Source organism: Stenella coeruleoalba (assembly GCF_951394435.1).
Source record: "Stenella coeruleoalba genome assembly, chromosome: 14".
Classification (NCBI taxonomy): domain Eukaryota; kingdom Metazoa; phylum Chordata; class Mammalia; order Artiodactyla; family Delphinidae; genus Stenella; species Stenella coeruleoalba.
In genome coordinates this window covers 71615617-71630340 of record NC_137160.1, presented here as the reverse complement: position 1 = coordinate 71630340, position 14724 = coordinate 71615617, and the positions used below count along the sequence as shown (strand labels likewise).

At 49.6% G+C, this 14724-nt stretch overlaps 2 protein-coding genes across 3 annotated transcripts in view; one reads left to right on the top strand and one right to left on the bottom strand.

Annotated features, from left to right (window-relative positions):
• The window catches only part of SART3 (spliceosome associated factor 3, U4/U6 recycling protein), a 53323-nt gene that overhangs the window by 9902 nt on the left and 28697 nt on the right, over positions 1–14724 (top strand). The window contains exon 2 of one of the 2 annotated variants that reach the window (XM_079943485.1): positions 9121–9493. The exons of the other annotated variant lie outside the window; for it this stretch is intronic. Coding sequence (XP_079799611.1) covers positions 9182–9493 — 312 coding nt within the window. The 5' untranslated portion in view covers positions 9121–9181. The remainder of the gene's footprint in view (positions 1–9120; positions 9494–14724) is intronic. 2 annotated transcript variants of the gene reach the window in all.
• On the bottom strand, positions 1296–7804 carry ISCU (iron-sulfur cluster assembly enzyme). The gene is made up of 5 exons (XM_079943488.1): positions 7618–7804; positions 5977–6090; positions 4983–5093; positions 3354–3432; positions 1296–1838 (listed from the first exon to the last, which is right to left on the bottom strand). The coding sequence occupies exons 1-5, from the start codon at positions 7729–7731 to the stop codon at positions 1753–1755; spliced, it is 504 nt and encodes a 167-aa protein (XP_079799614.1). The 5' UTR covers positions 7732–7804; the 3' UTR covers positions 1296–1752.

Genomic DNA, 14724 nt, shown 5'->3' with positions numbered 1-14724 from the left:
CCTCGCGTGGTTGAAGCTAGCTGTGTTCTTAATGGAACTTCAAACAGAACATTCATTGCTTTTAGCTGCACGACCACGTATTTTGAGGTTTGGGCTATTCTGGTGATAGTGCCGTGGCTGTTTACAAGCAGCTTCTGATGTGTAGAGTTTAGCCTCAGCTCTCAGAGGATGTAACCCGGACAAAAATGTCTCATTTAAAAAAGTCACAAAGAACAGCGGTGGGGAATTGCAGGGCGGCCACATATAATAAAGAGAGAAGCACAGCCTTAGAGGGACTGTGAATTAAACAGTAGAACACGCCACATGGGACAATGTGACATGGCTCCACCCAGCAGCTCTAATTTGAGATTCTGATGAAGGCCCTGCTCTGTGGGCTTCCCCGCAGGCTGGGGGGTGGGGTGGGGGAAGGGCCTTTGAAGTTCAGTGTCCTTCCCCAGAACCCAGAGTTTTTTTTTTAAACAAAGAAGGTATATTTAAGAGAAGAGGCAGCCAGCCTATGCCTGAACATTGGGAAAAACAAAAGCATCTTACTTTTGAAGTTGGAGATTTGAGCCTTAGCTGGCATTTTGAGATCATGTTTCACTAGAAAATTGGGCCTTTAGTGGGGCTTTTAGCTGGTGCGTGACTGTGGGCGCCTCAGCATGGCACCCCCTGCCTGTCCACCCTGGGGCCAGATGGGTAGGAGGAACAGTGGTTAGAACAGCTGTTACTTGTCCCTGAGCCAGGGACGTATGTTTTTAAACTTGAGGTCACTGTACTCGTAGACAGTTCACAGTGAACTATTTGTCACAGCTGTGCTGGTGTGGACAAAAGAAGGTTCTTCCCAGGGGCCTCGCTCACCCACCTCCACCCAGAACCACCCAGGAGGTTCTCAAGAGTCGGGTATTGGAACTACTTGACCAGACCTGCAGCAGAGCCCTGGGCCTAGGAGTCGGCATCTAAACCTCGCCCCTCAGGCCTCTGTGGATTTGGTCCACAGCTTTAGGGTAGCGTCCAAGCCATTGCTGCTCAGATTTCAGGATTTCACAAACTAGTGAAATTACAGACAGAATCTTCTGGACTGACTTTGAGTTGTCAGCCTGTTATATTGTAAAGAATGAAAAGTGATGGCCATCTCCTTTCATCTTCCGCCTTGTTTCAGAAAACATTATCGACATCTGGCTTTGTTAAAATCTCCATGCCTGGTCTTTACTGCCCAGTTTGCTGGGAAAGGTGCACGAGTCATCACCGTCCAGCATCTGTGAACAAACCCCAAGGGGCCGAGGGCAGCCCTGTGAGGTGAGTGAGGGACCCAAGAGACAAGGCTTACCAGAGGCAAACACTGCCTTATATTCCTTTATTTATTATATATATGCAAATCTGTTTTATGTACAATATTTGGTCCTACCAAATAATCTTAACCAAGGCATTCTACTGGTAATCTTCCCCAAAATAGATTCCGGTAAAATCAGGTATCTGTGCACTTCACGACTACCCAAACCTACTGATTTCAGTTTGGGGGCCATATGCATAATTCAAAATAGACATACGCTAGATTAAGGCGATGAAAGTGAGCTGCAGGAAACCACAGGATTCAGAACAACTAGACTGTGTATTTTGCTTGCATTAGAGTCACAACGTGAACAGCAAATGCTGTGCGGATCTCATAGTGCTTTTATTGTAGTGCGAGGGCTTCTGAACACCTACGTGACTGCACGGCGTGGGGGTGGGGGTAAGCAGCCCACGTGACCTGCGAGAAGCTTCGCCGGGAGCTCATTTCTTTTCCGCCTCTCCTTTCTTGGGTTCTTGTTTCAGTTTGAAATCAGCCAGGGCGGCCTTGATGGCATCTTCGGCCAGCACTGGAAGTAAGAGAACGAAAGAGAGCCTAAGTTTCTAGAATCTGCAGGAACAGTCTTAGGAAGAGAATCTTTAAGAGCTGAGGTAGTGGTGCTGGGACAGGCTTAACAGAGTCACCTCACCAGGGTGCTGGGCGAGGAGCAGGCCTGCAGGCCGATGGCTGTTTCCTGAGCCGGATCCCTCCTGCGGGGCGGCTCTGGGGACAGACTGTGCGGCAAATACCCGAGATTCTAGGGTAGTTCCTTAGCCTCTTGGACGATCATGTTTTCTTGCTGGGATAGGGTGAGGGCTTTATACATAAGTGTCTGATGCACAGGAGAGACACAACAAATGTTGGTTCTCAGCTGCTCTCAGGGAAGTCAGGATAAATGCGGTGGGTGCTGGTGGCGCTGGATGGCATTACTTAGGTCGTGCCAGTTTGTGCCTGGGATGGCATTTGCCGGCACTCTCTAGTGATCCCAAGTGTGGAAACTTTTATTTTGGAGTCGATATTAAAAGGGAGGCTTTGGGGAAAATAAACATTGAGAGAGCTGGAATGACAGCAGAGAGCGTTGGCTAAAGGTTTCAGTATCCGAGAAGGCCTAATGAAAAGGCGGGGGGTTCCTCTGAAACCATGTGAAAATGTTTACAAGCTATGGCCTTTATTCACGGCTATTTGAAATCCCAGCGCAAGTGGAAAGAACTCGGGTCTCAGCAGACCTCCATCCCTGCCGCGGCACTCAGTTCTTCTCTTGTGAGTCCTACCCTGGCAGGAGGCCTGGCCCTCTGCTGATTTTTAACTAATTTGGTCAGTAAATCTCCATCAATAAGTTTAGGCTACTGTTTCCCATAACCTCCTTGCCCTAGAAGGCTGAGATTTGAAAAGCTTTAGACTGAAATGGAAAGCCAAGTACAAGCCTAGAGGCATCTGGACTTTCTCTCAGGGAGAGTGCAGAGGGGGTATTGCACAACTGGGCTTAGTCACTGCATATACACAGATGCAGACCCCGACAGCGATGGCATCTGGAAAGGAAGTGAGGAAATGCACAACAAACAGGATTATGGTAAAAGCGGCATTTTCTCCTTTACTGGTCCCAACTTCACCACAGCCGGGTGAACAGCACAGATTCTGGAATCAAAGACTGGGGTTTAGACTCTGGCCCTGCCACTGAGGAGCTGTGCGACTGGAGGGCTTTAACCTGAGCCCTCGTTTCCTCCTCTGTGTGGGGAGAGGTAATGACACCTCTGGGGACTGGAGGATGTTCCTGAGGGTTAGAAGTGAGGCCACAACGTGCTCGGCACGATGCTTGGCCCACACCACCCCCGCAGGACTCCCCTGGAGGCCGCAGTGAGACCCTGGGCTCTAACCCTCTGGAGACTGTGAGAACGGACTCCATGAGCTGTAACCCTCGGAGGCTGTAAAGGTGGACTCCACGACCCGAAAGGACTCGCCATTCCCCTGTCACAAATCAAGTGGATGCCATTACAAAACTGCCCTAACTGTCCAAGCCCATCGCCATCCTGGAGGGGACACTTACTGGAGCAGTGCAGTTTCACAGGCGGGAGGCACAGCTCCTTGGCGATGTCCGTGTTTTTGATGGTCAAGGCTTCCTCCACCTGAGAGGCAGATGGGACAGACGGGAAGTTTTAGTGATGCTCTATCTGGTGGGACGGAAAATAGAAAGGGCCAAAGAGGCCCCCACGACAGGGTAGTGGTGGGGGACGATTTCCATTTAATAACCCCAGACAGAGGACTCCCACTTCCACGTCCAGGCTGCAGCTGGGCTCCTCAAGTACGAAGTATACGCACCGGCATTGCTCAGCTGGGGTGAGCCAGGCCCGCAGAGATGCTGCCACGAGCCAGGAGTGGACCCTGGGAGGAGTCTCTGAGGGATCTGCTTGAGGCCAGCAACTTGAGCCTTTTTTAAAAGGCAGTGATGTTCTACGCTGGTTTTGTGACTCTCAGCTTCTCTGGTGTCCTTATACTAAATGTTCAGAATAAATCCCGTCAACCCTAAGTGCTAGATGGCGTCAGGGAGGCAGGAGGGGTGGCACCCAGGCTGGCAGCACCTGGGCCAAGGGCACAGACAGCTCCTGGAAGGAGAGCTCTTGGGGCTCATCCCCTGCCCCAAGGAGAACCTTTCTCCTCTAGGCGGACTAAAAAGGATGCCTGGGGTTTGTCGAGAGCCCAGGGGCATAACAGGAGGCAGGCCTACATGGAACGGAGCCCCGCTGCCTTAAGGAAAGCGATTTCCCCCCCTGCCCCCCAATCTCCCAAGTCCACTAACTCCACTGAATTATGCTTCAACTTCTGTTGCTGGAAACTCAGATGGGAGTCTCTCAGGGTCAGAGAAAGGCCCTGTCCCCACTTTCTGATCACATTCACGGGGCCAGGCCCTGGGAGCACAGGTGCCCTGTCTCCTCATTTCCTCTTTCCCTGAGGATAGTTCTGGACAAATCACTTCACAGCCACCTCTGGCCAGAACAGGTTAGGTCTCTGCTTCCCCGGCCCTGAGGACCTTGCCGGCCAGGAGGCCCTGAGCCACAGGGAGCCGGCGGCATGTGGCCTGGCACACACCTCTGTGACTCAGCTCCCAGAACCTGGGCCCTTGGGGCTGCAAAGGTGAGCACCTGCAGTTTGGTTTTTCTGAGAGGTTTTAATGGCGACAGGATTTTAGAAAGGCTAGTTTGTTATTTCATGAATCCTTGTAAGCCACCTGCACTCCCTCCTGAAGCACAATGGGAGGAAACGAACAAAACAAACCACAACGGAACTGCCCCAGAGCAGACTTAGACTTCTAAGAAATGGTAACAGCGGTGACCCTGGAGAAAGCCGAAGATTTCTTTTCACTTCTATTGTGTTAGAGGGGGAAGTGAGGATCTTTTTTCGATTTAGTTAAAAACAAACCACCAAAACCCCCAAATAAAAATGATCAACAACAAAAAACCCCAAACTAAAAAACACTTAAAATTATCTGTAATTCCCAACGTGGAGAAGAATTTAATAAAAACCTCGGTAAGCAAAATTAAAAAGAAAATTCTTAGCATATTTAGAAAAAAAAAATCTTAGGTTTTTGGTTTGTTTGTTTACACTCACTAGACCCTTCCCTTAACTGAGAGCCAGGTTTGTGGAGAATGTGACTTAATTCTAGTTTGCAGGAACCTACCGTCTTCCCCTTTACCCATTCGGTGGCTAGCGAGCTGGAGGCGATCGCAGAACCACAGCCAAATGTTTTAAACCTGGCGTCCACGATCTTCCCCTTTTCATCCACTTGAATCTAGAAAAGAGGCAGGAGTTAGCAGAGGTTCTGGTGTGCCCCATAGAACCTGGTGCTCATGGAGGCCCACGGGGCGCTCCCTCCCTGACAGCTTTGGTCCTGCTTTCCGCACTTAAAAGTTTGGGCACTAATTACTGAGTTTCCTCTATTCCAAAGAGCTCAGTGACGAGAAGATAAAAGCAGGAACTATACAGAATTATACAGGCCTAGCTAGTAAAGATCAACCAAAAAATATGCCTCCTGCCGCCCCCAACCCTAGCCTGATTTTTGGCTCTGAGGTTCTCCTCCCAGCTGCTGGGTCAATGAGCGTCTTTAAACACTGGGAGAGTCTGCAGTAAAGGTCTCTGGATAATGCTTTTTCCTTTGGTGCCAGACCGCATGTAGTAGTTCCCTCCTGCCTTGTTTCTGTTTTCCAAGATAGTCATGAAGCTGTCTGGCGAGCTGCCCACCACGGTGACGAAGGAGATGTGGAGAAAGCTATGGTTCACCCAGAGCGCCGGGCACTACCTGCATGTCATCTCCAACGTGGGGGAGGTTTGATTTATTGCGTTTCCTGTCTCTTTGGGGATTGCTAACTGAACAGTTGTGGTTTTCCTTTGATTGGTAAAATTCACAAAAGATTTCACTTAGCTAAACTGGAATTTAGGCTGGTACAGTGAGCACAAAGGTGAGATCAGTTCACTGTGTCAGAAAGGGTCAGCGTAGTTTACTAGTATGACTAGCATTCAGCCCCTGCTCGAGTCATTTATAACACTGACTTGTCCCATCTCACAGGAATTGAGATGGGGACCAGATGCAATGTTGTACACTGCTGTCAATTATGGAGCACTGTACAAGCAAAGGGGTCACTGTTACCAGCAGTAAAGATGGGAACCAGGGGTACCTGTAATTTCATGACATCACCACACGCTGGAGCTCCCACCAGTCCGGTTCCAACATTTTTAGATGTCTTATCAAGGGACCCCACGTTTCGGGGATTTTCATAATGATCAACAACCTGAAACGAGAGGGTGAACAGAAATCACAGTCACTCTTTTTTGCTGTTGGTCTCCCCGACTTTGATGGCAAAGTCCTTGAAGTCAGCAAGCTGAACCTGGCAGGCCATCACTAAATACCAAATTTCACCTGGGAATGAATTCAGAGATTCCAGAGAGTGGCGAAATATCAGCAAAATCCTGTCTTAATTCCGCAGGGTTTTGAACCACAAATAATTACTTGACCTTTAACCACCCAAGTCACCAGAGTTGGGCTCAAACAGCATTTTTGTAATTTCCAAAGAAAATCTGTTCTCAAAGGATAATGATTACTATTCGAAAATCCTAAAAGTAAGTATGGTCCAGAAATGGAAGGGTTTCCCAGAAGCCTCAAGGAGACTGTTACAGGAGGAACAAGGCTATGGAATACGTCCCTTTGTGTGCGAAAATAAATAAATATCTTATTACTGTATTTCAGGGCCCTGAAATCTCTCTGGTGCAGCAGCGCACCCTGGTGGTAGAAAGGCTTGTGTCAACAACACACATCCCTGGGGCGGGGAGGAGTGAAGTCCGTGGGGAAACGCGCGGAAGCCAGAACAGAATAAACATCTATTCAAACTGGCACACGGAAGGCTTTAAAAACCTTGAGGTTTGTTTACTAGTTAGCAGTAAGTATCCCGATCTTTCCAGTCCCCTCCCCCACCTCCACCCCAGCTATCCAACCACGGATTTTGACTCCAAGCCCAAGGACCTACAAGATAATGTCCGATCTGGACTTTCTGCCCCGGGTTGATTCACCGCATTCTTTAGTCAACCGGTTCCCGAGTGAGAGAGTCTCATGTTTAGGGACTTTCCCTATGCACCTATCTCTACTCACAGCTCACCACCACTCCAAACAGAAAACAAAAATTAAAACGTTATGACTGTTCGTTACATGTCCATCTCCACTCGGAGGCTCTGAGCTCCTGCAACAGTAACATCACCCTAAGTGGCCTCCCTGTGCCAGACACCCTGCCGAGGACTCCGCAGGCATGGTCTCGAGTACGGGGGGCTGCTAAGACCCCATTTGACAAGAGGGGAAACAGGTTCAGCGCAGGGCACTGACTTGCCCAAGGTCACCTGGCCAGGGCGGTAGCCTTGGCTGAAGCCGGACCCCGCGCCGCTGTGTGTCGGGCTAGCAAGTCATTGCAGGACCCTGCTTCCTGGGCTGTTGGGGGTTTAAAGGCTGGATGCACGAGATCGCGGCCAGAGGCCGGGCCCACGGGCAGTGGCCATTAGATGAGCAGGAGCTGTCATTTTTATTTCAGGCGCGGTTAGTGCCCCTGCGCAGGAAGGAAAAGTTAGTCCAGGCGGATTCGCGCGAGGGGCGGCCTCTCCTTTGGGGCCCGGGGCGGCCCGTACCCTAGGTCGCAGTGGGGCCTCTCGGGCCCCGCAGTTCCCAGGCCCCGCAGAGTCTTTCCTAGGCCGGGCCTCCGCTAGGATGCCCGCACTCTCGGTTGTCCTCGCACTTCCGCCGCCGCCCGGTCCCGCCCGGTCCCGCCCGCTCCTACCTTCTTGTGATAGAGCCGAGCCGGAGCTGACAGCTCCCGGACCGGCAGACGCGGGGCCCGGAGTAGCAGTGCCGAAGTCGCCCGCCTCAAACGTCCTGCTCCAGCCGCCGCCATCTTGCGGGCTTGCGCCTGCGCAGGCCGAGTGCGAGACTGAGGCGCGTGCGCGAGTCTGTTCCTCGCTTGGAGCGCGCTCCCTCTAACGTCCCGGCGACTTCGCGCCTGAGCCCTTCCGCTCCGTGCACGTGTACGCGCTTTGGTCCCGCCTTGACCACGCCCCTCCGGGGCGGGCGGGGCGCGGAGCCCAAAGGTCTGGAGTCGCAGGAGAGTTTGTCCTCTGTGATGGGTTCCGGATCTGAGGGGCTTCGGGCTGGAGTTCGGGACCCAAGTTTGCGTTCACAAAGTCCACCGCCGGAATGCGCAGAGGATCAACCAGTCCACCTTTCTTAGCCCTGTTTTGCAGCTTAGGAAGTTGAGGATCAGAGCGGTGTAGTAGCTTGTCCTAGGTTGCCCGGAGAGTTAGACACTCAGTTGGGATTCAAACTTGAACAATCCTGAGTTGGAATCCCGTTTCTGCTCCTAACTGGCTGTGTGATCCTAGGTGAATGACAGCGTCTTTCTAAACCTCGATCTTCCCTTTTGTACGAATTCAAGGACAGTTCTTTCATCCATTGAGCAAATATGTGTTGAGTATCTACTTTTTGTCAGGGTGCTTTGGGAATCCAACGGAAAGAAAAACATATAACTTCTGACATAATTAAGCTTGCTAATGAGGGAGAAAGGCAATAAATAGACACACCAAGGCTTTCCTGCGTCAAAGTGGAAAGCTTAGCTAAACGAATACTTTGCCCTGATTTTAAAAAGTATGTATGTTTGACTCTATTTCTCTCTATATAAAAAAGCAAACTGTCACAATTTATATGACAAGGCATGGCAATGAAGAGATTCTAAGTAAATGTTTACTAATGTAGTTTATTAATATTGGTTTGCAGAATATGATCCTATAAAACCAGAAAACGCACATGTGTTTTTAACTGATAGGCACCAGGCATTACATAAAGGGGAGGAATCTCTTTGGGAAGTGAGTTTTTCTCATGAATGGTGCAATCGATCCTTCCCCGAGGACTTAGACTTTTCTCTGCATTTGAGGCTCAGTTACTGGGGAGACTGAACCACGCGCCAGGTCAGAACAGGTGGTAAGGCATTAATTCCAAGAATCATTTTGACCTTCTCAAGATGGCGGCAAACCCTTAATGTCAATCATTACGCTCACTCCATGACTTCCTCTATGGCTTCCACTTCCTGTCTAAGGACCCAACTTCTGTCCGAAGTTGTGGCGAAACACATGCCCTGTTAGCGAGTTCTTTTTCCTCCAACGAGAACTATTAAGAGTAATAAAATAGCATGAGTTTCGTGTATTTCGAGGTTTCGCCGTCATCCGTGGCTCACATTTTCTCTCTAGGTGGCAGGGGAGCGCGGTTTTGATCAGGCGCGCGCCGCGGGCAGCTTCTATTTCAGTGGGTCTTCGGCGGCAGAGTGAGGACCCGGGAGTCACTGGAAGCGCAAGATGGCGACGGCGGCAGCAGCATCGGCTTCGGAAGCGGAGGCTGAGCCCAAGGCCGGACCCAAGGCCGAGGGGGAGGAGGCTGAAGCTAAGGAGGCTAGGACGAGGAGGAAGGTGTTATCGCGGGCCGTGGCCGCCGCGACGTACAAGACCGTGGGGCCGGAGTGGGACCAGCAGGAGGAAGGCGTGAGTGAGAGCGATGGAGATGAGGAGTACGCCATGGCTTCCTCGGCCGAGAGCTCCCCGGGGGAGTACGAGTGGGAGTACGACGAAGAGGAGAAGAACCAGCTGGAGATCGAGCGGCTGGAGGAGCAGGTGAGCGCGGGGGTGGGCGGCGGGCTCCTTCCCTCAGGTTCCCAGGCCCCGGCCCGCCTCCCTTGTCCTCGGCGGTAATAAAGCCGCCAAGGCCGCCAAAGCGCAATTCATCAGCGCGTCTCCCGTCCTTCGAACGCTTACTGCTTGCCAGGTGATTTGCAACCGTTATCCCATTGAACCCTCGCAAGAACCCGCTGAAGGAAGTAGTGTATTTCCCGTTTTATGGGAGGAAACTGAGGCTCTTGGTGGAGGGAATTCTCTTGCTCAAGATTACAATTCCTGCAAATGGCGAGACAGGCTTTTGGCGAGACAGGCTTTGAACTTTGAAACGACTCCAGAACTCCCGCTTTTAGCCACACCGTTCAGCTGTCCAGCACGAGAAATACAATTTTATTTCTAAAAGAGAGTTATTTGCCTGTAGGAATGAAGACGCTGATGAACTATGGCGTGGTCGGGAAAATATTAATGGTGACGGTGATAATAGAAATGGAAAGGGAGCGATTACAGCGTCTGGAGCCTAAGGCCCCAGTTCTGGCTCTTCCACCCTTGCGTGCGCTTGGGCGAATTTCTTAATCTCTCTCAGCCTCGGCTTTCTCATTTGTAAATTGGGAGAAACGATTTCCGCACATAGGTTTGTTATAATGGTAATTAAAGCTCGGGGCCTGGTCCTAGTAGCTACGTGATTTCTAATCTGTAACCTTATGAGATACAGGTGGTGGTATCTCTTGTGTAATCTAGGATTCCAGCAAGAAGTAGGTGGCACATTCAAATTAAGAAAGTTTGAGTAAAGGTCAGTAAAGGGACTACTGTGTCTAGAGCAGGGAAATCAGGAGTAAAGGTTCGGTACCCCAGGGCTAGTAGTAGCAGGACCTTTAGGTGTCCACCTTTAGGCCTGAAGCGGTGATGGGAGGGACTGGTTTTCCAAGTAGTTGTGTGGAGACAACACCTGAGAGGAGGTGAGACGTTTGTTCCAGGGGTGCGGCCCCAGTTTCCCATCAGGGATTGGGGTGGGGAAGAAGTACCCTGACCTACTGCCCTGCCTCTCTCCAAACAGTCTGCTGGTGCCGTCTGCTGGAAGCAAGACAGCCAGAGACCTCATCAGTGTGGTCCACACAGTGGGTCACAGGACGGGGAAGAGAGAGGGTGGAGTGGATTTGGAGGGGCAAACAGATGGAGCACATTCTCATTTTACAGATGAGGAAACTGAGGCACAGAAGGAATGATGAAACGATTTGCTTAGTCACTCGTAAGGGGTTTTGAATTTTTCAGGGTTGTCTGTGGACTGAATGCCACACTGGCTATGAAATTACTTAGTGATGTGAGGTTGTTAGCCTGGGTTTCTCACTTTGCTGGGTGTGAGATTCCTTATAACGTCCTCTCTCGAGGTGATGTTTTTGTTAAGTTGTGAAACAGTTATATTATCTTTTGGTATATCTGTCCCACTTGTCATTGCATCTGAACCAGCTGGGGGTAGGCAGGTGGTTACCATTTCTGCTTTTTATAAATAAGCACGCCGTAGTCCATTCAGTCTTTTATTCATTCAGCAGTGTAACAGGAGGTGCCAGGCAGACTGTGTCCCTGTCCTGGTGGAAATCTGTTCTTCTGGAGTTGGGCCTTTCAATGAGCCATTAGCTTACTCGGTAGGGGAAAGAGGATTACCTTTTTAGGGGAAGGGGAGGCTTGGAAGCAGAGCGATTAAGTCCTTGATGAGGTGAGGGTACCCAGCTTACTAGAGAGGAGGGTAGGTCAGGGCAGAGGCCACCGGCCTACTGGTATTGTGCAGTTGCCAGCCCTGCCTCAGGCCACCAAAGGTGACCACACAGGATGGGATCTGGCAGGTGATGGTGAATTGAAGAGCCTCTGGCTTTATCCTCTTTTCCGGAGGGTCTAGAAATGGACTTTTCCAATTTTTCCAAAACTCCCTCCCACCTCCTCCTAATCCCACAGCCTCTAGTTCCTGCTGTAATGACTCTCCTGGTGGAGCACGATGGTCGGTAACTTCCAGAGAGGTCTGTGAAACCCTCGGCCTTGTCGTATTTGCAAATTCCAGTTCTCGCCTTGAGTGTGTTTATGAAAGCTCGCAGTTAGTAGTATCTGTCCATGTAACAAAAGCGGAGATTTCCCACCATTTGTGTTTTTGGCCTGAAACTAAAAGTGGCACCTCATGGTGTCTTACAGGTCATGTCAGCGCTCTGAGCCTGCTGTGCCAGTTGGTAAAGGGAGGGTTGTAGCAGTGCCTCCCTCACAGGGCTGTTGTGGAGCTTGAGTGACAGGTGTGTAAAGCTCCAGGCACAGGTTGACACACAGTAGATGCAGTGATGGGACCTGCTCCCTTCTCCTTCCCCCCCTCTTTCCTGTGATTGCAGCTAAGTGTCCTCTCCACCAGGCCTCTCTGTCACCTCTCCGCCCCCAGTCCAGGGCCAGGTTGTGCTGTTAGGGAGTTAGGAAATTTAATTCGCAGAGCGCTTGCACGTTGGCTAAGCCTTCTCTTTCTTTAAAGCATCCTTTGTCGTTAACAGTGTTCTGAGACCAGACTAGACCGGCACACGTGCTCGTCTGTCAGTGCTGGTTGAACACTCTGGAAGGTCTCTTAAATGCATGTCAGTGTGCATTTAATGTACGTGCTCTCAGAGCACATCTCCATATATAGTATCTTCATTATTTGGGCCTAAAAATCAGAAATTTAGATCAAAAACCATCCTAGAGACAGTTCCTTTACTTCAGTGAGTTTTCTCCGTTTCTCTTCTGACCTCCGTCTGGTGTTCACGCGAGGGCCGCTTGCATAGACATTACTCAGCCTGGCTAGGCAGGACTTGCCCACCCCCCTTCACGCTCAGAAAACACATTCAGACCCAGGTGAGTTGCGAGTGATGGGGTGACAGGGAGAACTGCGCCTGCTCCTTCGTGAGGAGAGTACATCTTCCATGATCTTCAGTTCTTTCACTGTGGTTACTTGCGTGACACACTTGACAGCCAATTTTGAGACATCAGTGCATCATGGCAGTCCACTTGAGATGCAGAGGTGTACTCCAGTGCCTTCCGGTACAGACGGGGAAACAGAACCCGTGGACGTTAGAACACTTGTGTCCTGACCTCGTCCTGTCCTTTTACAGCCTATCACATAATCATGGGGTGGGTTCAGCCTGTCAAGTTTTATAAATCATGAGCAGGAGAACATTGCTAAAAGATTTTTTTTTAAATTATAGGTCATGAGCTTACCTGATACTGATTCTTCTTTGTTACCTACTTGTGTGTAATTTGATCCGTACAAAGCAGTTCACATCTGTAAATTGTAAAGGATGGTAATGAGATGAGCACCCTTGCTCTGCCCCTTGCTCTAAGAGTGGGGACTTCATCACTACTGCTGCCCATCCCCGCGGCTTCTCCCCGGTGCCAGTGCCCTGCCTTGACCCCATCCCCTCCTCAAACCCAGGTAACTGCTTTTTTGAATCATGAGTGCTTCCTTCTCTTTTAAAACATGTATAGTTTTATCCTCTAAGTATGCATTCCTAAGCATATATTGTCCACTTTTGTTTTTGAGCTTTTAAAAAAGTGTATCATGCAATGTGTAATCATCCGGGACTGCTTTCCACTCAGCAGTGTGTTTCTAAGATTCAGCCGTGTTCTTGCAGTTGCAGGTTATCCATTTTGACTGCTGTGTGTTCAGTACACCAGCGTGTGAGTAGCCCACAGCTTATTGGTGGTTCTGGCATTTGAATTGCTTACAGTTTTTTTTTTCCTATTACAAACAAGCTACAAGGAACATTGTTACTGTTAAACTGTGCTAGTCTCAAACCCTGTAAGAGTTTCTCTAAGTCAGTATTTTTCAAACTGGGGCCATGGTCATGGGTCATGAATTCATTTTAGTGGATACACCCAGTGTCCCTCTGTGATATACTTTCTGGTTGCGTGGGTCTGTTTCTGGGCGCTTTCTAGTGTTCTGTTGGTCAGTTTGTCCCGTGTCAATTCCGTGGTCTAACTCATTACTGCTGAGACTTGCTACCTGCTGAGACAGATCCTCCTGTGTGCAGTTTAATGCAATAACTAGGGTCTAGATTACTAAGAGTATATTGTCAAATGGCAGTGTTAGTCGAATGAATTGTAGGTCATCTGTCATCTCTGGAAAGGGAAATATTTATTGCTGAAATGTGGCAGACGTTGGAAGAGTAGATACTAGTCTAGTCGTGGTGTATAGACTTAATGTAACCCCATACCCCAACTTGTTTGAAAGCTTTTTTTTTTTTTTAAAGATTTATTTTTGGCTGTGTTGGGTTTTCGTTGCTGTGCACAGGCTCTCGCTAGTTGTGGCAAGAGGGGGCTACTCTTCCTTGCGGCACGCGAGCTTCTCATTGTGGTGGCTTCTCTTGTTGCAGAGCATGGGCTCCTGGCGCGTGGGCTTCAGTAGTTGTGGCTCATGGGCCCTAGAGCTCAGGCTCAGTAGTTGTGGCGCATGGGCTTGGTTGCTCCGCGGCATGTGGGATCTTACCGGACCAGGGTTCGAACCTGTGTCCCCTGCATTGGCAGGCGGATTCTTAACCACTGCACCACCAGGGAAGTCTCTGAAAGCTTTTTAAAAAATTAAACTTTTCATTTTGAGGTAATTGTAGGTTTCCCTCCAGTTGCAGGAAATAATACAGAGAGATCCTGTGTACCCTTTACCCAGTTTCCCCCACTGGTGACCTTTTGTAAAACTATAGTACAGTCTCACAACCCACGTATTGACGTTGACAAAGTCAGCACACAAATTGGCTCTGTCACCTCAGGATCCCTCCTGCTGCCCTGATAGAGCCATAGTTCCTGACCTCTAGCACCCACTAATCTGATCTCCATTTCTACAATTTTATCATTTCAATAATGTTATGTAAATGGAATCATATAGTATGTAACCTTTGGGGATGACCTTTTCTCACTCAGCATAATTCCTTCAAGATTCATCCGAGTTGTGTGTTTATTTGTTCCTTTTTATGGCTGAGTAGTATTCCATGGCGTGCGTGTTCCATGGTTTGTTTACCCATTCACCCATTGAAGGACTTCTGGGTTCTTTCCAGATGTAGCTGTTAGGAATACAGCTGTTGTGCACATTCCTGTACAGATGTGTGAACATAGGTTTTATTTCTCTGGAAAAACACCCAGGGGTGCAGTTCCTGGGTGATATGGTACTTGTGTGTTGAATTCTATGGGAGACTGCCAAAAACAGTTTCCTGAGTCGCTGTACCCATTTTATATTCTCA